Source organism: Solanum verrucosum, unplaced genomic scaffold (genome assembly GCF_900185275.1).
Source record: "Solanum verrucosum unplaced genomic scaffold, falcon-dt-bn FXZP01000261.1, whole genome shotgun sequence".
Lineage (NCBI taxonomy): Eukaryota > Viridiplantae > Streptophyta > Magnoliopsida > Solanales > Solanaceae > Solanum > Solanum verrucosum.
This window is the reverse complement of record NW_026019969.1, coordinates 15,079,970-15,103,554: the sequence shown is the minus strand read 5'-3', so window position 1 is coordinate 15,103,554 and position 23,585 is coordinate 15,079,970. Positions and strand designations below refer to the sequence as shown.

Genomic DNA, 23,585 nt, shown 5'->3' with positions numbered 1-23,585 from the left:
GGCCAATGGAAAGTTGTGGAATCCTAGTGAAGTGCATTGAATTGGCATTTCAGTAGGCACCAGTTAAAGATTACTTGTGTAGTTGAATTTTGGCGCGCACTATTTAGAGACAATAGCACATGAATATAACACATGAATATGCCTTCCAACTAATTATCAAACTATTTAAACTTTGAAACTATGTCTAAAAGCATAAGGCCCCATTGCTTTTCTAAATAAAGAACAGATTCATGAAATCTCATTTTCTTGAAATAGTTTAGTTAGGGACCAATTAAGTGTAGTCAGCATCCCATCGATCAATTGATCATAAAACGTGAATCTATATGGGCATCTCCTGAAGATTTTAGACAAAATCTGATCATTCATAGTGCTAAAAGGGACGGCTCAGAAGGCATGTTGGTTGGTTCAAGTAGTGCTGCAGTTGAGTACACATAAAATGATCAAACTGCGAGAGAAATCGATAAATCTAGAAAATTCCTCCAGTTGCATTAGTCAACAAGAAGTTCATAGACACGCCAGAGAAGAATGTAGAAACTTATCTATAATCTGGTGATCATTTATGATAATTCGCTGGTACAAATTTATCTCTTAATAGTGATTTTAACTAAACGTCTAATGATCTCGAGGTAACTCAAAAATACAGATATTTGTAGGTTCAATGCGAGATGGATTAAACTATATAATATTTGTGTACAATATGGATATCATTTGAAAATGAGCAGTTTTGATAGAATTGTACTTTTGATCTATCTGAGTACTTGGGATCAAACATGGTATCTCTGGATCCCATTGAAATTCACAAATTGAATAATGAGTTGACATTGAGCAACACTTCTGGATTCCATTAAATTTCATGAATTGAATAATGAGTTGGCATTGAGCAATACTTCTGGATCCCATTGAATTTCATTAATTGAATAATGAGTTGACATTGAGCAGCACTTCTTTAGTAGGAATCTAATTTGCCAAACATTCTAAGTTCCAGCATAGGCACTTTAGGTGCGTGTTGACTATGCACTCTTACTTTATGTAATGTCCAATATATGATAGAGGTAGTGCGGTGATTCACCTCAATGCTAATAATGCTGATCCTCAAGGTGTTTATGGACAGTCTGCACTATGACATGTATGGCCTAAAAACCGAACACCAAATATTTACGCCAAATTAATTCAGCTTCATGTATTTCATCTAAAAGTTTATCACTATCTTGATTGTTCACAACAGACTGAGATCAGAAAATGAATGAATTTTGCTTAGCAATGAGAAAGTAAAATTTTTTTTGTTAAGAATACTGTGCATAAGTATATATATAGTATAGGCAAGTAGTAATTTCTAATGCATATCCAAATGTTTAGTGATGTTGAAAAGACAACAACACATGAAATATAACATGGTTTGCTTTTCCAATTCATTAATTGACAAAGTACTTAGACCATATAATACTTGTTGAAGAAAAAACATCATGTCCTACTACTTTTCTCATAACCAAATGTAAGAGGACCCTCTTTAATTTGACTAATACCACTATGAATGGATCAAGTCTCTTGTCTAATGATCAAATGACAACTTTGATTGGATAAGTAATACTATATTACTATCACTTGGCCCCTTATTCATTATCAAAGATGTGATTGTAGACATCTAAACATGATAATTAGTTATGTTAAGTAAGTTTAATTATTCAACTAACCTCGTACTAGCGAAGAAATATCTTTAAACTTTGTACATCTAAAATTGATTAAGGAAGTTATGTCCACGTGATTGGCCTATGAAAAAAGATTCATGTCCACGTGGAGGACTTGTTGAAGATATAATTAAACAAATAAAATATGTGGCCGTGAAATTAAGAATCATGTGCGATTGCTAAATGTGAACTATCGGTTTGCAGTCTACAGGCACAATTCACAAAAAAAAATTGGTAGAAAATGAGGCAACAACTAGTATGAAAATTTGTTAATTAATCATGGGTTTGACTTCCTCAATTTCTTCAATAATCGGTTCTTTACTAACAATATAAGTAATGTGTCAACATAAATTGGATTGACTTAACAAATACTGATAATGATCTGACTTTTAATAACACGTTTTGCCATAAATGGGTGATGATAGTGATATAACAATACTCATAGAAAATGGAAATGAAGACGAACGGAGCTAAGTACAACAAAATTTGAGCATTTATTGAATTCAAATTTTGTCCCTTACAGTTTACACCAAACATTTCAGCATTTATACGAAACTACCTATCTACCTTAACAAGTTAGGATAAGGTTGCGTACATACTATATACAGAACTTCGACACTTTCTCCAAGTCAGATTTCACTAAGAATGAACTTAGATTCTGTTTAGGAACTAAAATATGAAGAAAAAAGAACATTTTGGAAACAACACATTTTTGGAGTTTACTTCAATTTTTGACTCAATTTTTTTTTTATTATCCATCGAGGCATTTACTTCAATGCTAGCAACAGAGTAACAAAAATATTATTCTTGATAAGCGAACCCAAACATAGAGAAGAAAAAAAAGAGCACTATTTTCAAGAATCTGAATTATGATACAAATGAGCCACTAACTTTTTTCTGGTAAACTGGCAAAAGGTTGATTTATTAAACATTGGCAAGTCCAGGTTCAATGCCTCTATAATATAGGAAAATGAGCTACTTTTGTTATCCTTATAACTCATCGAGAAACATCTTTTTGTATCAATAAACAACAGTACAGGAAGTGCAGTTAGTAAGTGTTTGTCAAAAGTCAATTATGGATATTGGTGAGGTACGTGATCATCTCATCAATAAATTTAAATATGAGAGTATTTGTTTAATTATGCGTCCAACATATCCCCTAACATACGAGATTGATTTTTTAGTGAGATAAATATGTAATAATAATAATGGGCGATAAGTACTGCTTTATTCTAATTAGAAGTTTCAAGTTCGAGTATACCGATACAAAGTCGCCTTTGTTAGGGTCTTAGGGAGCGCTTCACTTCACAATGTGAAACTTTTAGGCGTGAATCCGGATTTAGTTGAGCTCCAATTTGGGCATCAAACACCGAATATGAAACCAAAAAACTAAATTAATGGATGGTGGGCGGAGATAGCTAGAAGTGTGGAGGGGGCTTGAAAATTACATTGTGTATATATAAGGTCAAAAGTATTATGTGTACTTGAATTTCTTTAGTCTTTTTTCACGTGTTTACTTTTTTATTTTTTAAATTATGTTAGTGAAAGTTGCCTATGCCACCATGATGGTGAAACTTGAACGAAACCTGTGCATGCTCTGACATCATGCTAAGTCAACATTGTTGAGAAAGGCGAATCTAGAATTTTAGATTTATGGATTCAACTTTTAAGGTTCTTAGTATTGATTCTGTTATATTTTAAAACATCGGGTCTATATCTACTATTTTGTGCAATTTTAGTGGATTTTACACATAAATATATTCTCTACCTGAAAGTATCGAGTTTAATTCAAATAAACCCATTGTTCGAGACGTGCATCGTCCACCCATGCATGTTGAAACTAAATAATTATCTATCTCATCCAAAAGTTTAATTACTAAAAATATTTTTATTTACCTAATGATATGTTCAACAAAAATCAGCATGTCACATTTTTCAAATAATGCAAAGATTTTTATTAATTTTGTACCCTAAAGTGGTAGGACATGATGTCCTGAAATAGATTAGGCAAAACCATGTGATCTTTTGCCAATTTCTTCACCTGATATGTTTGCCAACTTCACACATTAATCTTCATTAATTTATTGCCAATTTGAGGATTGAAATGACTCTATATATATAGTCTAGTTTTCCTATCTTCCATTTCAAACACAAGTCAAATTCATTTCAAATTAAAACATCAATTTAGCCTCAAATCTTTTGTGTTTAAAAATGGGAAGAGCCTTAGTTGGAATATCAAATGCTAAAGAGAAGCTTAGAAGAACAATTTCACCAAGAAATGGAAGCATTTCATCTACTACAAATGATGTACCAAAAGGACATTTTGCAGTTTATGTTGGTGAAACATATAGGAGATTTGTTGTTCCAATTTCTTACTTGAATCACCCTTTATTTCAAGATTTGTTACATTGGGCTGAAGAAGAATTTGGGTATAATCATCCTATGGGAGGTATTACAATTCCATGTAGTGAAGATTACTTTATTAGTCTCATTTCTTTACTTAAGTCATCATAGACTTTAAAGAATTGTAAACTTATTTCATCTCATAGTCTTAGTGATTTCTTTTTTTTTTCCTCTACCATTTGGTATCTGGAATTCATTGGTCCGACTGATCCGGATTTATGCAGCATATAAAGAGCTCTCATTTTCCTATGAGGAGTTACTTTATTTCTATGGCTCAAATCCGAGACATTTGGATTGAGAGAGCTTGACTAAGTCAGCCTCGATCTCTTCAATTTTGTAACATGGACTATTCCCAATGTAATATGTATATTCAATATTCAAATAATGTTTTTTTAAATCCTTTTTCCTGTTTTTTATTATTACCCTGATCTTGATCTTATTAACTGGAACTTATATGGACCACAATAAAAAACTAGCTAGCCAGGTTAGGTGCACTGACAACCAAAAGAATAGATAATTAAATATAAATAAATGCATCATTTCCAGATGAATTAACTACTAAATGGTAATGGCACCTCCAAATGATTACTGACAATAGATTTGATAATTTATTTTATTTTTTTGGAGGGGAAGATCAGTTGGGAATGATTATATTTAGATTGAAAATCATGATTAGTCGCAGAAAGAGATATCATAAAGTATACATTTTTTGCTTGCAGACACAAACAAATAATGAATTCAACGTTTTCTACTAATTATGATTTATGGCTACCCAAATTAGTTTTGGTTAAAACTAGAATATTATAGGCAAATTAATGAGCTAAATTGTCCTAGTTGAATGCATAAGCAAAAAACTTTAATGATGAGCATATATATTTGGTCAAAACATGTACCAATTATTGGTAAGGTTTAGAGATTCTATTTCTATAAAAATGATTAGTTTGTATTACCAAAAGGAAGATATTTACTATAAATGGGTAATTTTGAAAAGACTATATTGTTATAAAAATATTTTCGAAAAAAACTTAATTATTATAATAAGGTATTGATGATGTTATTATAGATTAAAAAAAGTTATAAAGAAATAAAATATAACCTAAAAATTATTTTCAAAAAAAAACTTTTATTATAATAAGATATTGTTATTTGAAGATATTGCTATGGAGAAGTTGGGCTCTACTCTACTAAATAACTAGGCAAAAAAAATATTCATTTTTACTTGTCCTTAGTATAATTTTTCCTTTACTTGTTTATTCTTAACAAAATAATTTTATTAATATTTTTTTTACTGGTTCATTTTTAATAATTTAATTTTTTAAAGTTATTTTCTTCCAACAGTATCCTTATCATTAAGTAACTACATAAAGTACTACTAATCAAATTTAGCTTTTTAATATACAATTAATACAGATTATATTCCTCAATCCAAAATAAATATATTTATAGCACTCTTTTATGGTTCAAAATAAATGAATGTTTCAAAGTCCAAAAATATATTAAATTATATTTTTGTAAAATTATCCTTTTCTACAATAATTTTTTAAATTATCACTAATTTTAAGAAAAATTGGCGAAGAAGCAAAATGATATAATTAACAAATTACCCTTTTTATTAATGTCATTAGTTAATATTTTTTTTTGAAAAGGTGTATTACCAGTTTACCACCCAAATTTATTTTGAAATGGAGAAAGTTTAATATAGTAAAATAATTTTCTAATAAATAATTTCTTAAGGTGATCAAGTATTAAGTCAATAAAAGCCAAATAAAAAAAAACGAAAAAGTATAGTATATTATGTTGACTATATTAACTTTTGTTGAAGTGGCAAAACTTAGAGAGCAAGGTGGGAACATATTAAAAATTTAACAAACAAATCAACAATAGCACTTAAAGAAATTTATCACGAAATGGCGACGTAATTGTGTTTATTTAATGGCACTTGATGTTATTAATTAATGATATATAACAGCTAGCAAGACGCAGAATATACCACGAACTTTGGGGGCAACAGAATTTAAGCCAAAATATATTTGAAAAAAAATATATTATATTTCAAGTACTGTAGCTCAAGAAAATGCTCATTTAATGTATCGTCTCATCTAATTATACGACTAATTTCATGACTCAAAACTTACATTATATTTATTGATATTGTATAATTCTATATTGTTCTTACAATTTAATCTATAATGTATTTTATGTTATTATTCCTTTCAGTGCAAAAGATGTTTTAGGCTTGATACATGGATTAAGGTATTCATTTACTTTTAAAAATTAAATTAATTAAGGTTTTGACTAAAATATCTTTAATTGTGATTTTTTTTCCCTTTTGACATAAATTATCATTGAATTAGGAATATGTCAAGTGAAAATTTGAAGGAAAACAAAAATTCTTAAATACCTTCTTAATATATGAAACATCATTATTTTAGATCGGAGAAAATATTACACTTTATTCTTTTTAATCTATGTGATTTGATTCGAAATGTAACTAGTGTCAAATTTATTCATTTCAATGTGAATTCAAATATAATTTTTTAAAAGTATTTCAAAATAAAATTTGAAGATCAAATATATTCTATAAAGTGGTACGCGGTATGAGCTTTAAAAAAAACTGTGGGCTATCACCATAAATATAAATATTTCATTCATTCAAAATATTTATCGTTATTAATTTCATTCAAAAGTATTCACACTGCAACAAGTTGGGGGATCCAATTGATAAATTTATGAGATCACTGCTACTATCATACTAATAATGCATGCAAGAGAAAAAAAAAATAGAACCATCCACCGTCGAGCTTTCTCAGGGTCCCACACTTCTTTCCATATAGTTGTTAATATTATAATATCATCAATTCATAAACAACCAATAGAATTCAAATCCTATATATATATATATATAATAACTTATATGTTCATCAATCATATCTAAACCTTAAACAATTTTAACTTCTTCTTTTCTTCCTCCTCCTCCAGATTGAAAGATAATTAGGAAGGCAAGTCAAAGCGAGAAAAAAATAAAAATTTGTTGGTTTGATAATGGGGATTATAGGTATAAGGGCGATGATTCGACAAGCTAAGTATAATGTTTTTTTACGAAAAAAATTAGAGGTACCAAAAGGGCATATAGTAGTGTATGTGGGAGAGAGGTATTACAAGAAACATAAGAAGTTTGTGGTTCCAATATCATATTTGGAACATCCATTATTTCAAGAATTGTTGAGGAAAGCAGAAGATGAATATGGATTTCATCATCCAATGGGTGGTCTTACTATTCCATGCAGTGAAACTACATTCCTCACTATCATTTCTCATTTGAATCTCATCTCTAGATGTCAATAATATTCATGTTGTTATTGAACTCATTGTATTTTTAAACTTATGAGTTCAAAATTTGATACTATATATTTATTACTGTAATTTAATGTTTTTTTTTCACAGATATATATACTGATCATATACATTTAAGTTCAATGTAATCAATTACTGGTGTAAGGAAATATATTTTTCACTTCCAAGTTCCATATGAAAAACAATACGCATGTTCATTACTGAAAAATTATTATTTTCTCATTGAAATCTTCAGTGACAATTCCCACACAAATTTTGATTGAATTAATGAGAAAAAAAATAATAATAGTGTTTTCACAAAATAAAATTAAGAAACTTCTTATTATTTCATTGAGAATCTATTCTCCACTATTATATTTTCTAGTGAGCTGATGTAATGGAAAATTATATTTATAAGACAAATTTTTCATTAATTCACAGCGAAAGGCCTCTCTCTATTTCTACTTTTTCTTTTCTAGTAGTGATTATTCTGAATTACTCCATATTTTACACTTGCATGCACTAATTGTTGTATTTTCTCATAAATCACAACACACATCATTATACTCCCATTTCATCTCAATATTTTAACGAGTATATTTTCAAGAATATACATAAAAAAAAAAAGTTAAAACTAAATCTATATTTTCGCGAAGATGAAAAATCTAAATTACTTTCTGACAATTAAAATTATATACATTAACAATGTGATGAACTTAACTTTTTACAACATAATGTAATTTAACTTGTTATTCTAAATTATCAATAAATACTAGTATAACAAAAATACATATTATTTGTATATCTAAGTTAAATCCATTATTTTGACACCTCGTAGTCTCATTTATGATACTAATAAAAGAATAGCTTCCACTTCTTTGGGGCTACTAATATTCTACGCTGTTTTGCATGGCTGGATTTTCATGTTTATTAAAAAGAGAATATTAATTCGCGGTGGAAAAGTAGTGTAGAGAAAGACGTACTAATTAATTTGATTTAAAAATAACTTACTTTACATCATCGTTAATTAACACACTGGGAATGATTAATTATGACATGCCGGTGGGGTTATTTATGTTCATGTACAGAGTGTCTTCTTTTTATCTGATTGATTATTCACTCTGTCTCATATTAATTGATCATCTTATTAAAAAGTTGTTACTATTACACTATTAATTGTCCACCTTACTAAATAAAGAAAATATTAATTAGATTTTTCCTATATTACCTTGTAATTAATTTTTTTTAAAAAGTGGTCCCATTTATTTATAATTAATTTTTATTTATAATTTTTTAATATTCATATAAAAAGAAAATTGTTATAGGACGAAGGGAGGGAGTATTGTTAATTCTAAAACTCTCAGAACTCTAAGTCACGTTGATGCTGTTTAGATGGAAAATCGTTTTCTATCATGATAATTAGAGTACTTTTTTATTATCACATATTCTTTGATATTGATGACTCTACTTCCAATTTTCTTTCAAAAAAAAGTACTTTTATATGAGTTGTTAAGATAATTAATTGCTTCTCTCTTTCCTATAATCAAAACATTCTTTTAATATTTCTTTTATATTTAGTTGAAAGGGGAATAAGAAATTATTTATTGGAACTAGTCAATAGTTAGAGAACGTTTTACCCTTAAATGAAATTTCTTATATTCTTAATATGAATAATTCAAATTAATCGTATCCCAAAATAATTAGCAATTCATAAGTAATTTTAAAATATCAATGCAGAATAATAATATCTAACATTAATTTAAAATTGTAAATATGAACGCGGAGAATTAGATGCACAAACAATACATACATATATATCCTGGCATTATTAGTGGCCATCTAATTATCCATTTAGTTAGTTTGTTAATTAATTCTTTACGAAATGATCATTGGGTTGTTTGCTCTAATTTATTATAATTAAGTACGAAATTTAGTTTTGTTGACATTTGGGAATTTTTTTTCTTTCCTTTTACTCCTTTCTGTTTCAAGTCATCAACTTGATTAGGTTTGGATGTACAATCACAATTTTTTTTTTATGTTCAATATAATAAACATTATTCAATCACCTCTCTTGACCATATATAGCATCCATTTAATAATTTAATTTATATTGGACAAACTTTGTGAGCAATCTATTACATTATTATTTTTCATGTAAGTCTATAGCTCAAGTTAATTTTATATAATATGTACATTCATGTTACTTATTAAGTATTCACAATTACAAAAAAAAAAAAAAGTAGTAACTAAGCGGACAAATTTTGACTGATAATATATATATATATATATATATATATAAATTATATCAATTCTTGATATATATAACTTATACTAATATATTTTTAAAAATATTTTAATTGGCTGGAGGCACGAAAGAGTTTCAACATATGTATATGTATATAATATAATAAAAGAAAGAGTAACATTTAGATAACGAGTGGATAATTAAATATGAAGAATTTTTCAATTTGAGTGTATTATACACAATTAAAGACACAAAATATTGTATAGGGGCCGGAGATGTTGTTTCATGTTTGGTCGTGTTTGAGACACAAACAGTAATATGGATGAAAACTATATCCAAATTGGAAACAATGGCCAAGTGACGGTGTTGTGTATTATGACCACCAACAAATTAAAACAAGCCAAATTCAAATGTAAGTTGATATAAATAAAATTAGTTGCATGATTAACTAACTTGTACACTTTATTTGATATGGCGTATTCTTTCAATCTATTGTGATTGTATCCAACGCGACTGTATGTGTCTATACAGTGAGCGAACACTTACAATGTAACCTATGATGTGATATATCGAGAGAATGCAATAGTGACATTTGAAATTTTATTAAAGATAGTTGAAATTTAATATATATGTATAAACATGATTTTTATATACACATTATAAATATTCTATATATATGCAGGTATTATTTTTCAATGGAGGAGGTTCAACTGACCACCCATACAATTAGATAAAAACAGAACATTAGCTACGAATAATAATTAGATAAACTATAATTATGTACGATAATTAGACTCCAAAAGTATAGTCTTTATGAAAGCTTCTCAATTAATGAAACTTCATAGAAAGACCAGCAGCCCAAATATGCAATAAGTTCAATTAAACAAGTGGGCTCCTTAATCAAGACTTGGATGAGAGTGATGACTTCATAGGGAATTGAATATTTCATTTCATTTTCTTCCAATTGGACAAAAATGAGCAAAGGCCATGTGAGGTAGGACCTCCCTTGCACAGTCCACTTTGGTGGCAACAACATATGCAGCTAATATAAATTATAATTTCCACTTCAAACAATTCAGAACAAGTTCTTCCAATTATATCAAACACCAAATTTAGTACAATCAAGTCAGTATTAAAAAAAAAAATAGTGATCATGGGTATTCGTTTGTTATCTATGATTTCAAGTGTCAAGCAATTCAACAAAGTGCATTCTGTTGTTACTAGGAAGCAAATATCAGATGTACCAAAAGGACATTTAGCAGTTTACGTTGGAGAAACAGAGAAGAAACGATTCGTGGTTCCAATTAAATACGTAAATCATGCTTCGTTCCAAGAATTGCTACGAATAGCAGAGGAAGAGTTCGGATATCAACATCCAATGGGCGGTCTTACAATACCTTGCAACGAGGAAGCTTTTTTTCATGTCACTTCTCGATTGAACAAAGCTTAGTGCATGTTTAATTTCTTCTTTTTATTTTTCAATACGTATAATGTTCATTATACGTTTTTTTTTTCCTCTTGACATGCAAGAGCTGTAAATTTATGTGCAAATTAATGCCTTTACTGTACTGACTCGTACTGTTGAGAAAAATACTGGAAAGGAAAAAATTCAATCAAATATTTATCATTCTTCATTGTCATTACGTATCGTTTTTATCAAGTTATACTACTATATGCCTTATAACGTAGCCTATCTAATTGTTTAAATATTTTAAACTTCAAACTGTCAAGATTTTTCTTTTTCCTGTTTAAAGATAAAATATCAAGATTTTTCTATGTTAAATAATCAAGAGCAAGAGAGATTTTGTTATGTAGAGGCCATTGGATGTGCTGTTTCGTTATCCATAAAGAATATTTTGCAGACACTACAACAAAAATAATTTTTAGCGGCATTAAATATTGACATTAATAAAGAGTGCTAAAGTCTTTACCGGCATTAGTTAAGTGCCATTAGAATCAATGTCGCTAAAGGCTTTAGAGATACAAAGAGTGTTAATTGCCGCTAAAAATACATATTTAGCAGTAATTAATTCTTAATTACCGCTAATGATCATTTTTATGTAGTGAGAGGAGCTTTCGAGTAACGTTTTAATTTGTTTTACATGTGGCATATAAGAACGGGTTTCACACTCCCTTAATTATTAATTAGAGTGTGGTGCGCCTTCACTGGAATGCTTCGTACACCAAGCTACCATTTTTTTTAACTCCACAATGTTGGTAATTGCCTACTAGCTAGGACTTGTGAGTAACATGTATACTGGCAATAACTTATGAAATCGAGGGTTATTTTCGCTAATTCTTTTGAACAACAAAGTAGTCCACATAAAAATTCTTTTAAATTATTCTAAGTATAATTATTGCTGTTGATTATGTTTAGATGGACTTTCAATCATTTTCATATTTTTTTTTAATGAAAATGATGTCAAAGAACTTCTGTATAACTGTTGTAGTGTTGTAGTAGTTGTCAAGAAATTTCTTTAAATCCTATTTTTCTTATTTCAGAATTAATAATAAGGAAATTAAATCTAATTATTGAACAGCATCAGCAGTGATTGGTGTAGAGTCGAAGACTAATAATTAAATTTGAACTTGTGACAATATTAATTTAGATTAAGCAAACCTACATATCCCCTAAGTATATATAATAATTAATATAATTCGTAAGTAATGCCAACTCTCAACTAATTTTGGATTCCTTCATTTGTTCGCAAATGTAAAGTCGTCTACCACCAAACCGGAGGTCTTGAATTCGAGCTGGGGTACTGGAGTCGTCATTGACAGAAAGCCACACATTTAAATTAATCAAACCCCAAAACGCGTCTCCTGTCCAGAGTACTAAGAAATTTGTTTACATTTATTTTTTCTTTAATAATGATTATTAATGATTCTATTAAGAAAAAGTCACGCTGATGGTAGTTATATAGAAAATAATTCCGATCATTTGATCTTTTATTATCTTGATCTGGATCACAAATTCTGTTATATTGGTAACATGTGATGTACTTCCAATTTATTTTAAAATCTTATGATAAAATCATAAATGCGCAAATTCTTTTTCATTTCCTTGATCCGGCAACTTCGTAGTTGTAGGCTTGTAGTTCAATGCAGAATAATTAATGTGTTCCATAAATTTCAAAATGATATATACGCGGCGAGTTAAATTAAGTACATAAGTACAGGGATTATAATTTATAATGTATATTTGTTAGTCGTTACTTAATGAAATCATTGGGTTGTTAGATCAAACTTATAGTACCAAAATGTTTTTGTTCACACTTGGTGCTTTTTCCGGTTTTTTTTTTTTTTTTTCCATTTTCATTAGTTGTAAGTCACCGTTATAATATTTTGAAATTTAGATGTATGTTATAGTTGTAATATCTCCTTTTATTTAAATAGCTAATATTCAAGCAACCAAAAAAAAACATCACGTCTTAGTTTTACAAAAGTTATATTTGTATGTAATAATTGAATTGTAGCGGGTATAGTTTAGTGATAAATGTGTAATTCTTTCTAGAGAGTACAAAAGCTTGTAGTAGGACAGTGACTATAATGTGGAACCTATCATTAAATGAATTAATATGTACTAAACCTTAAGTCAATCTTTCGAATGAGATGATCTGACACGTCAATGAATTCCAATAGAAGAAGAAAGAAAGTGGGCTGACATGGGGCGGGGAACTGCCGGCAAAGCAACAGATGGGAATAGAAAAAATTTAACTTGTTAATGAGTAATGACCATTAATTAAGGAGTTTACATTTAAGATAATTATTTAATACCATATTTAAGGGATTTGTGTATCTTATAAATCTTTTAAAATATATGGTATAAATATTAAAAGTGATAATATATGTAATTATTTTAAATTAGAGGTAAATATAGTATATATGGTAGTGATATATGTGTGGTTAGGTAGTTTTTCCTAAAAAAAAAATGTGATTGGCTCATTAAGAAAAAGAATCCAACCCACACAATAAGAAATTGTTATAAGGTACTCTCTAACAACTTAAACTTTTTAAATAAGAAAGAGTATCATACAATTCACAATATTGAAATGCATGGTGATCACCACTACCACTCGTTTATTTTCATGCAAGTAGCCATTAGTTTGGGAACATATATGTAATTATAAGTTGAAAAATGCAGAATTTGTTGTGCTGTCATATTTTTGAAAAATCAAGAGCAAGACAGATAGAGGTGGGCATGCAGTTATTTCGGCACCAAAAAATATGTAGATGATAAATGACTTCACAACTTTTTGCACAACCTCAAGGACAACAAGACAGTATGGGAGTTGCAATTAGATACTAGTAAAGAATTAGAGAGCAACATATATAATTCATTGTTTGTTGGTTCGTTATATATTTTGACACAAACAATATTTTTATATATATACATGTCCAAAGTGGAAACAATGGGAGAAAAGTGGTATATATATAACCAGACAGTTTATGGCCATCCAAAATTCAGGACTAGATAATAATCAAGTCAAGTGGATACATGGCAGATTAGAAACTCTCCAAGTAATTGTTTCCAATTTGGAGTTCCAATTGAATGTGGATGTCTCAATTTATGTGACACTTTTCATTTTTTGAGAGTCAAAACAGTTTAAGTTTGATCGGAAATTTGCGTGTGAAATCGAAATAAAATTTATATATTCGTAAACTAGGTAAAAAGTATTATAAGTCATAATAATTAAAAGATATATGAAAAATTTAGATAGATTTGTTTAAATCTCAAAATCCGAAAACGATTGGATCAATATAAATGGTAATTGTACAAGCCATCTACAATGTTATAACTTGTAGGCTGATTACTTAGTTATTCAGAGGGAAATATTTTAATTTGTTGATGAGCCATGTGAAGTAGGGCCGTTATCACATGAGACAACCCTATAAATATAGCCCTTTTCAGTTCAAATTTGAGAACAAGAACAAGTCAGTCAAATCATCAAACACCTTCAGTGCATAAAATTATTCCTCTAACTCAACAAGTTCCAATCCATCAATTACCAAAACTTACTGAAGATCTAGTGATGGGTATTATTCGTTTACCATCAAGTTTGAAGCAATTTCACAAACTACACTCTGTTTTAACTCGGAATCAAATACCAAAAGGACATTTAGCAGTTTACGTTGGAGAAACAGAGAAGAAGCGATACGTAGTTCCAATTGCATACCTGAATCACACTTCTTTCCAGGAATTGCTTCAGAAAGTAGAGGAAGAATTTGGGTTTCAACATCCAATGGGCGGTCTAACAATACCCTGCAACGAGGATGCATTTTTCCATGTCACTTCTCGATTGAACAATTCCTTATGAAGAAGCATTATATTAGTGACAGATTATATTAATTATTTCTTTTTCATCTTGCAAGAGCTGTAAATTTATGTGAATTGCCTTTTCACTCACTCATAATGTTGACAGAATTCCAAAGAATACACTCATTTTTGTTACAATTTTTCATTGTCTTCGTAAAATATTTTTAACAGTTTAAGAATAATGCTGCTAAATTTTTTTAAATCAGTAGAATTTAACAATCAGTTATTCTTTCTATCTCAATTCAAGAAACACTAATTAATTGATACAGATTCAATTTTGTGGAATTTATTGTATTTGATTGATACAAATTTTAAGAAAAAAGAGAATGACTTCTAAAATTTGAAATACTATTTAACTAAACATATTTTATTGTCATATATACTTAATTTATCTCTAGCTTAAAAAAATTATACACAAACTTTAGATATTTGTATAGAAATCATTTTTAATTATAGAAAGATGTAATTTTCTTTTTGGACCGACAAGATTAAAAAGAAAAGTGGAAGTAATAGTGTATCCGTAGTTGATAGTATAGTTCTTTTTATTATGTGTACAGAATTAAAATACTTAAAAAGTACTTGTCAAGAAATCTATTTTTTCGTTCTAGTGAAATTAGGTGTTGGATTTAATTTATATTTTAAAAGGGGAAAAGAACACTTATACCCACCCCAAAAATTGAAACTATTTACAAAGTGAATAGCTGATGCACCATTATTTTTTAACTCTTTTTATAATTCAGTGCAAAACTATTCTCACACGGATTTTGCCTCTTCTTCCCCAAGCAACCTTCTACGCGAATTCTAGTGATGGATAACGTTACAATTTTAGTGCAGCACAATGAAATTTGGGATTCAAAACAACCACCTATAATAATTATCACGTTGATATTTTAATCAATTCTACTTCTAATTTTACATCTGGTTGAAACATAGCAACACAACTACAGAAGGATGTTGCTACAAGTAATAATCGATGGTTATTTTGGCTAATTCTTTTGTACAACAAAGTAGTCCACATAGAAATTCTTTTAATTTATTCTAAAGTATAATTATTGATATTGATTATGTTTACATAGAATTTCAATCATTTTCATAGTTTTTTTAAATGAAAATGATGTCAAAGCACTTCTGTATAACTGTTGTAGTAGTTGTCAAGAAATGTCTTTAAATCCTTTTTTTCTTCTTTCAGAATTACTAATAAGGAAATCTAATTATTGAACAGCGTTAGCGTTGATTGGTGTAGAGTCAAAGACTAATAAATTTGAACTTGTGACAATATTAATTATATTAAGCAAACCTACATATCTCCTAATTAAGTAATAATTAATATAATCGTAAGTAATGCCAACTCTCAACCAATTTTAGATTCCTTCACATTTGTTCGCAAATGTAAAGTCGTCACTCGTCAATACCACCAAACCGGAGGTCTTGAATTCGAGCTCGGGATATTGAAATCGTCTTTATCAGAAAGTGTTTTACGTTTACCTTTCAAAGTGAAACTTACCGGCACACATATAAATTAATCAAATGCCAAAATGTGTCTCGTATCCACAGTATTAAGATATTCTTTTACATTTAATTTTTCTTTCATAATGATTATTAATAATGCGCTATTAAGAAAAAGTTACGCTGATTGTAGTTATATAGAAAATGGTTCCAATAATTTGATATTGAAATCATGTGATGTACTTCCAATTTATTTTAAAATAAAATCTTAACTGCCTTTTATTTTTCATTTCCTTGATCTGGCAACTTCGTAGTTGTAGGCATGTAGCTCAATACAGAATAATTAATGTGCTCCATAAATTTCAAAATGATATATACGCGGAGAATTAAATTATGCGTACAGGTAGTATAATTTTGGTCAATATAAGCAATTTATAATGTATATTTTTTAGTCGTTCCTTAATTAAATCATTGGGTTGTTAGATCAAACTTATAGTACCGAAATATTTTTGTTCACACTTGGGAGTGCTATTTTCGTCTTTTTTTTCTCTTTTCATTTTCATTAGTTGTAAGTCACCGTTATAATATTTTGAAATTTAGATTAATGTTATAGTTGTAATATCTCATTTTATTTAAATAGCTAAGATTCAAGCAACAACAAAAGAACTTTCTGTCCTTGTTCTACGAAAGTTATATTTGTATATAATAAGCGGATTGTAGCGAGTATAGTTTAGTAATAAATGTATGATTCTTTCTAGAAAGTATGAAAGCTTGTAGTATAGCAGTGACTATAATGTGGAACCTATATATGATTAAATGAATTAATACATACTATATCTCTAATAGCTCAATCTTTCGAATAAGATTATTTCACAGTTCAATGTGAAATTACTTCAGACAGATGTCTTAGGCACAAGTGACGTTACATCATTATAAAAAAATGTGGTTGGCTCATTAAGAAAAAAGAATCCGACCCACACAAGAAGGAACTGTTATAAGGTAAACAAACCTATGATCTTCGTAACAACTTAAACTTTTTAAATAAGAAGATTATCATACAATTCACAAGTTTCAAATGCATGCTGATCATCAAATTAAATGGCAGAGTTGGTAAAACTAGCACTCGTTTATTTTCATGCGAGTAGCTAGCCACTAGTTTGGGAACATATATATGTAATTAAGTTGAAAATTCAACAGGAAAATGTTGTGCTGAACATAATTATTGAAAAATCAAGAGCAAGACACATACAGGTGGGCATGCAGTTAAAGTGTGTAAGTAAAAATTGCTTTCAACTTTAGGGGGTCACCGATAGGTTAGACCTTTAATTTATTATGAGTTTAGTAAGTCAAGCTAATTAATTATGTTTACATGGAATTTCAATTTTTTAATTATCTGGATCTGGATCACAGACTTGGAATAATAGATGTCAAAAGAAATTTCTTTAATTATTCCTTCTTCTTTTTTAGCAGAATTAATAATAAGGAAATCTAATTATTGAACAGCGTCAGCAGTGACTGGAAAATTGAACTTGTAACAATATTAACTAGATTAAGCAAACCTACCAAATCTGATCTTTATCGAAAATATAGTTCCAATCATTTGATCTTTTATCATCTGAATCTGTATCACAAATCCTGCGATATAATTATTAGTAGTAGTTAATTAAGATAAAATCCTTCTCTTTCTTAATCAAAACGTTCTCAATTTTCTACTTTAATTTCATATAATCAAGAGGGGAATAGGAGGAAATGAAATCTCGTGAACTCTTACAATTTTAATAGAAGAAAATGACATATCTCTTACGATAGAAATAAAGATCTTTTTGTAAATGGCTACTCATTAAATAATGCTATTTTCATGCAAGTACGCAGTAGCCACTAGTTGGGAACATATATATAATTAAGTTGAATATTCAGCACCAAAAATACACAATTTAATTTGTTGTGCTGCCATGCATATTTATGAAAATTCTAAACCAAGACATATATAAGTGGGCATGCAGTTATTTCCGCAGAAGATAGGAGGCATGGTACGTACGTAGGAATTTGTACCAAAAGTTATCTTTAGATCATTAATGAGTAATGACTTCACAACTTTTAGCAGAAGTAGAAGATACTTATATATAGGGTGTGTTTGGTATGAAGGAAAACATTTAGCAGAAGTAGAAGATACTTATATATAGGGTGTGTTTGGTATGAAGGAAAACATTTTCCGGAAAATGTTTTCCAATTTTCTCATGTTTGGTTGGGCTAAATGTTTTGGAAAATGTTTTCCAAATCAACTCATTTTCCTCAAATTTAAGGAAAATGACTTCCCTTCTAAACTTAAGGAAAACATTTTCCAAAAGTCTCTTCCAACTTCAAATTACAATTATTTTTTTGTTGAAAAAATTAATTTATTTTGTCCCTACCCTCAAATCACCCCCTAACCAACCCCCCCCCCCAAAAAAAATAATAATAATAATTTAAAGCTTGTTTTTAAATTCAATTTTTTTACCCCACGCTCACCCCTTCCCAAAAAAATATTTAAAATTGTTTTTAAAATATATTTCTAATTTCATTTTTTTATTTTTTTACCCCCCACCCACTACCCTCGCCCCTCCCCCCCCACATCAACCCTCCTATCAGCCCCCAACCCCCTTCAAAAAGAAAAAAAATTAAGTTTATTTTTAAAAAATATTTTCAACTTCAAATTTTTATTTTTTCATCCCGATCCTCGATCACCCACCCCCTTCTCAGGTCACCCCCCACCCCCCACCCCCAAAAAAGAAATGAGTTTGTTTTTAAAAAATATTTACAAATTCAAAATTTCATTTTTTCACCCCTACCCTCGACCCCCCACCCACCCACCCCTAACCCCCCCCCCCTCCCCAAAAAAAAATTTAAGTTTGTTTTTAAAAAATATTCTCAACTTCAAAATTTCATTTTTTTCATCCTACCCTTGACCCCCCCACCCAGCCCCCCCACCCACCCACCCCCACCAGCCCCCCCCCCCACAAAAAATTTAAGTTTTTTTTTAAAAATATTTTTAATTTCAAAATTTCATTTTTTCACCCCTAGAACCCCCACCCACCCACCCCCTACCAGCCCCCCACCCCCCCTCCCCAAAAAAAAAAAAAAAAATTTCAAGTTTGTTTTTAAAAAATATTTTCAATTTCAAAATTTCATTTTTTCACCCCTAGAACCCCCACCCACCCACCCCCTACCAGCCCCCCACCCCCCTCCCCAAAAAAAAATAAAAAATTTCAAGTTTGTTTTTAAAAAATATTTTCAATTTCAAAATTTCATTTTTTCACCCCTACCCTCGACCCCCACCCACCCACCCCTCTACCACCCCCCCCCCACCCCCACCCCCAAAAAATAATTTTAAGTTTGTTTTTCAAAAATATTTTCAACTTCAAAATTTCAATTTTTCACCCCTACCCTCGACCCCCCCCCCCCCTTTCACCCACTCCCTACCACCCCCACCCCCCAAAAAAAATTTAAGTTTGTTTTTAAAAACTATTTTCAATTTCAAAAATTATTTTCTACTCTAGTAAAAATAAAAGATATTTCTCAAAAATATTTTTCATTCATAAATCAAACACTAAAAATCTTTTCTACTCACCAACCAAATATGAGAAAATAAGTCAAAAATCAACTTGTTTTCCAGGAAAACATTTTCCATGGAAAACATTTTCCTTCATACCAAACACACCCATAGTTCTAACTTGTGAGGTACTTCAAGGCAGTATGGGAGTTGCAATTTGATAGAAAAGAATTAGATTGCAACAATAATATGGATACACATGCATCTCCTAAGTGGAAACAATGGGTGAATGGTGGTATACATAGTAGATAGATACCACCAAAATTCAGGAAGAGATAATCAAGTGGATGGATATATGGCAGACTCAATTTGATTAATTAGCTCTCACCACTTTTATCCATTTTTTTTTATGACCGTGGTGTTCGGGTTAGCTTTCACACATCTTAATTAATTTCGCGGGATATCTATCATTTCCCATCAGTAACAGATACCAAGTAACTATGTCCACTAAGGATAGAACAGAGGAATAATCCCCTAATATTTTTTTTTTATTATCTTTGTTGAGTTTTGAACATGAGACCTCAGGTTCTCGACCAATCCTGTAGAGTAGGAAGTTAAATTCACTATTTGGCTATTTCATCAAATTTTGGAAGGAATACAATAATGGGCTGATTAATTATTTGCTAGGGAATTGGGTAGGAGTATTTTATTTGTTGATGATGAAGCAAACATGTGAAGTTGGACCCATTTCACATGACACCAATTGTACACAAGGACAGCTGAGCTGTGGTGGAACGCAACATATATAATTTTCCAGCAGCTACTATAAATATCGCCATACCCAGTCAGTCAAATCATCAAACACCTTAACTGCATTATTCTTCTCAATTCATTCACAAGCCTATCTACCACTAATAACAAGATCTAGTGATGGGTATTATTCGTTTACCATCAATTATTTCCGGTGTGAAGCAATTCCACAAACTGCATTCTGTTTTAACTAAGAACCAAATATCAGATGTACCAAAAGGACACTTTGCAGTTTACGTAGGAGAAACAGAGAAGAAGAGATACGTAGTTCCAATTGCATACCTGAATCACACTTCATTCCAGGAATTGCTTCAGAAATCAGAGGAAGAATTTGGATTTCAACATTCAATGGGTGGTCTCACGATACCTTGCAATGAAGACGCATTTTTTCATGTCACTTCTCGATTGAACAATTCCTTATGAAGAAGAACCAGCCTTAATTGACCGACAATATATTACTGATTTTCTCGTTCATTCATTTTTTCCTCTTGCAATGCAAGAGCTGTAAATTTATGTGTATTAATGTTCACTGAATTAGAATACAATCAAATATTTTTACAATTTTTCATTGTCTTCGAAAAATATTGCACTTGTTTTATTAATAACAACTCAATTTACATGGTACAGTTGAATTTTCGAGGGCATCAAATTTTCTTTTGAGGTGAATTTCTTTATAAAATGTTAATTATTGTGATTTCTAGAACTTTTATATATATATATATTTCAAATAAATGTAAAAAAATACTTTATGCTTCTCACATTTGAGTTCACCATTAAAATTTAAAAGTTTGATTATTATTTTTTTATGACAAGAAAAATTCGTAGTCGTTATTCTTTGAGTGCGCACAGGTAAAACCCCGTTCCTATGCAATAGCTCGCAAACCACATAGGAGAGGTAACCTACACTAGGCAAGCCCGATGCGACAAGCTCGATCCAGAAGGCAAACTCCTTGCTTTCGCTGGCAAAAAGTTTCGAACTTGAGACCTCCAACATGGAAGTCCCAAGCCCAAACCACTGGGAATTTTAATTATATCACATAAACAAATAGAGTAGTAAATAATACTTTCCCCATCCTATTTCAAAATAAGTGAACTTTAATTTTTTTATTGTGTTTTAAATAAGTTGTGTTTCATATAATTATAAAGACATTAGTTTTTTCCTTTCGATTTACTCTTATTTAAATAAATAGAATTTTACATAATTAAGAAATCTTCGAGAAGTTGCTTTTTTTTTAATGTAGTTATTTGATTAAGGATGAGTTAGTAAAAATAATCCATTCATCCCGAGAAATCATAACTAAGAAGAATATTTTTATTAATTTACCCTTTAAAACTTTTTTAGCACTGCACTCTAGGTTGTGTGCCTTATACACCACTACCAATATTAATGGTAGATGAGTCTTCTTGGAAATTTACAATATTTAATTATACTTTCAAAGAATTAATTTTAAAGGTAAAATGAAAAAAAAAAAAAACTATATCTTTGTTTTGTAAATTAACAAGTAATTTGAGATACATATCTTAGTAATATGGACAAGTAATATAAAATCAAATGAGGACTTTTTTAATAAAAAAAAAGAAAGTAATTTTCTTAAGAAATGTGTTCAAGCTAAAAACCTCTTATCATAAAACAGAGAAAGTATCATTTAGTACTCCCTCATTCCATTTTTAATTGTCATGTTACCTTTTCGAAAGTCAGTATGACTAATTTTTAAAGTTAAATTAGATTAAATTTATTTGATATTTTAAACAAAATATTTAAATATTCAAAAACTATACTAAAAGTACTATAAATTGTAAACTTTTTTTCATATCAATATGATGAAAGATTACATCGTAAAATGTTAGTCAGAGTTATTATCGTTTGACTCTAAAAGAGGAAACTATGATAATTAAAAATGGACGAAAAAATATAAGTTAATACTCCCTCTGGCCCTGCTTTTTTAACCTCTCATATAAACCTCTTAATTGGTGCATCAATGCACCTTTCGTTCACATATCTAAACTACAGTATCTTATTTTCGCATTCCTCATTTTATTTCCCACAAAATCCATCTAAGCATCTTTAAAAACGCGGATAAAGTCTAACAAATTTATGAGCCATCTCTAATCTGCAGACACACACAATAATGGCTTATGATAAAATCATAAATGTGCCTAATAATTCCTTTTCCTTTTGGCAACTTCTTCGTAGTAACTCGATGCCGAATATAATTAATGTGTGTTTATAAATTTAAAATCCAATTTACGCGGAGAATTATATTATGTACAAAAAGAATATACAGACAGGTAGTGGATATTGGTCAATTTAAGCAATTTATTTTATTAATTGTTTAGTCGTTACTTAATAAATTAAATCATTTGGTGGCTTGTTCAAACTTAATAATACGGAAATTTGTTTTTGTTCACATTTAGAAATTATCTTTTCGTCCTTTTCATTTCCTTTTGTTGTAAGTCACATTAATAAGATTTATGTAGATCTTCTCTTTCACAAAATCAACGGAGATATTACCTATTCGAAAATATTATCCATGAGGCCTCAAATTTTTGGAGGCTTAAAGCAAAAGTTTTATTATCTATTCGAAAATTTATACATAGTGACTTCAGAAACTACTTGTACTTGTAAGGACTTGCACTTTCGTGGAGAACCTCAACAACAATAAGGCAGCATGGGAGTTGCAATTTGATGAGGAAAAAATAATGTATATTGTATTGTCCAAAGTGGAAACAATGGGAGAATAGTGGTAAATATATTTACCACTTTATGGACACCCTCATCACTATGCTGATCAATTGGGAATTGGAACCATTAAAAGC

General features: G+C 29.7%; 3 protein-coding genes across 3 annotated transcripts; all 3 read left to right on the top strand.

Annotated features, from left to right (window-relative positions):
- Nucleotides 1–3,887: 3,887 nt before the first annotated feature.
- LOC125816901 (auxin-induced protein 15A-like) lies at nt 3,888–4,228 on the top strand. Its single transcript, XM_049496568.1, has one exon. It carries the CDS (start codon nt 3,897–3,899, stop codon nt 4,197–4,199), a length of 303 nt encoding a protein of 100 aa, XP_049352525.1. The 5' UTR covers nt 3,888–3,896; the 3' UTR covers nt 4,200–4,228.
- A 6,591-nt stretch (nt 4,229–10,819) lies between these two features.
- On the top strand, nt 10,820–11,116 carry LOC125815111 (auxin-responsive protein SAUR21-like). The gene has a single exon (XM_049494494.1). It carries the CDS (start codon nt 10,820–10,822, stop codon nt 11,114–11,116), a length of 297 nt encoding a protein of 98 aa, XP_049350451.1.
- Nucleotides 11,117–20,888: 9,772 nt separating this feature from the next.
- Nucleotides 20,889–21,191, top strand: LOC125815110 (auxin-responsive protein SAUR21-like). Its single transcript, XM_049494493.1, has one exon. The coding sequence runs from the start codon at nt 20,889–20,891 to the stop codon at nt 21,189–21,191; it is 303 nt and encodes a 100-aa protein (XP_049350450.1).
- The last annotated feature ends 2,394 nt before the right edge of the window (nt 21,192–23,585 follow it).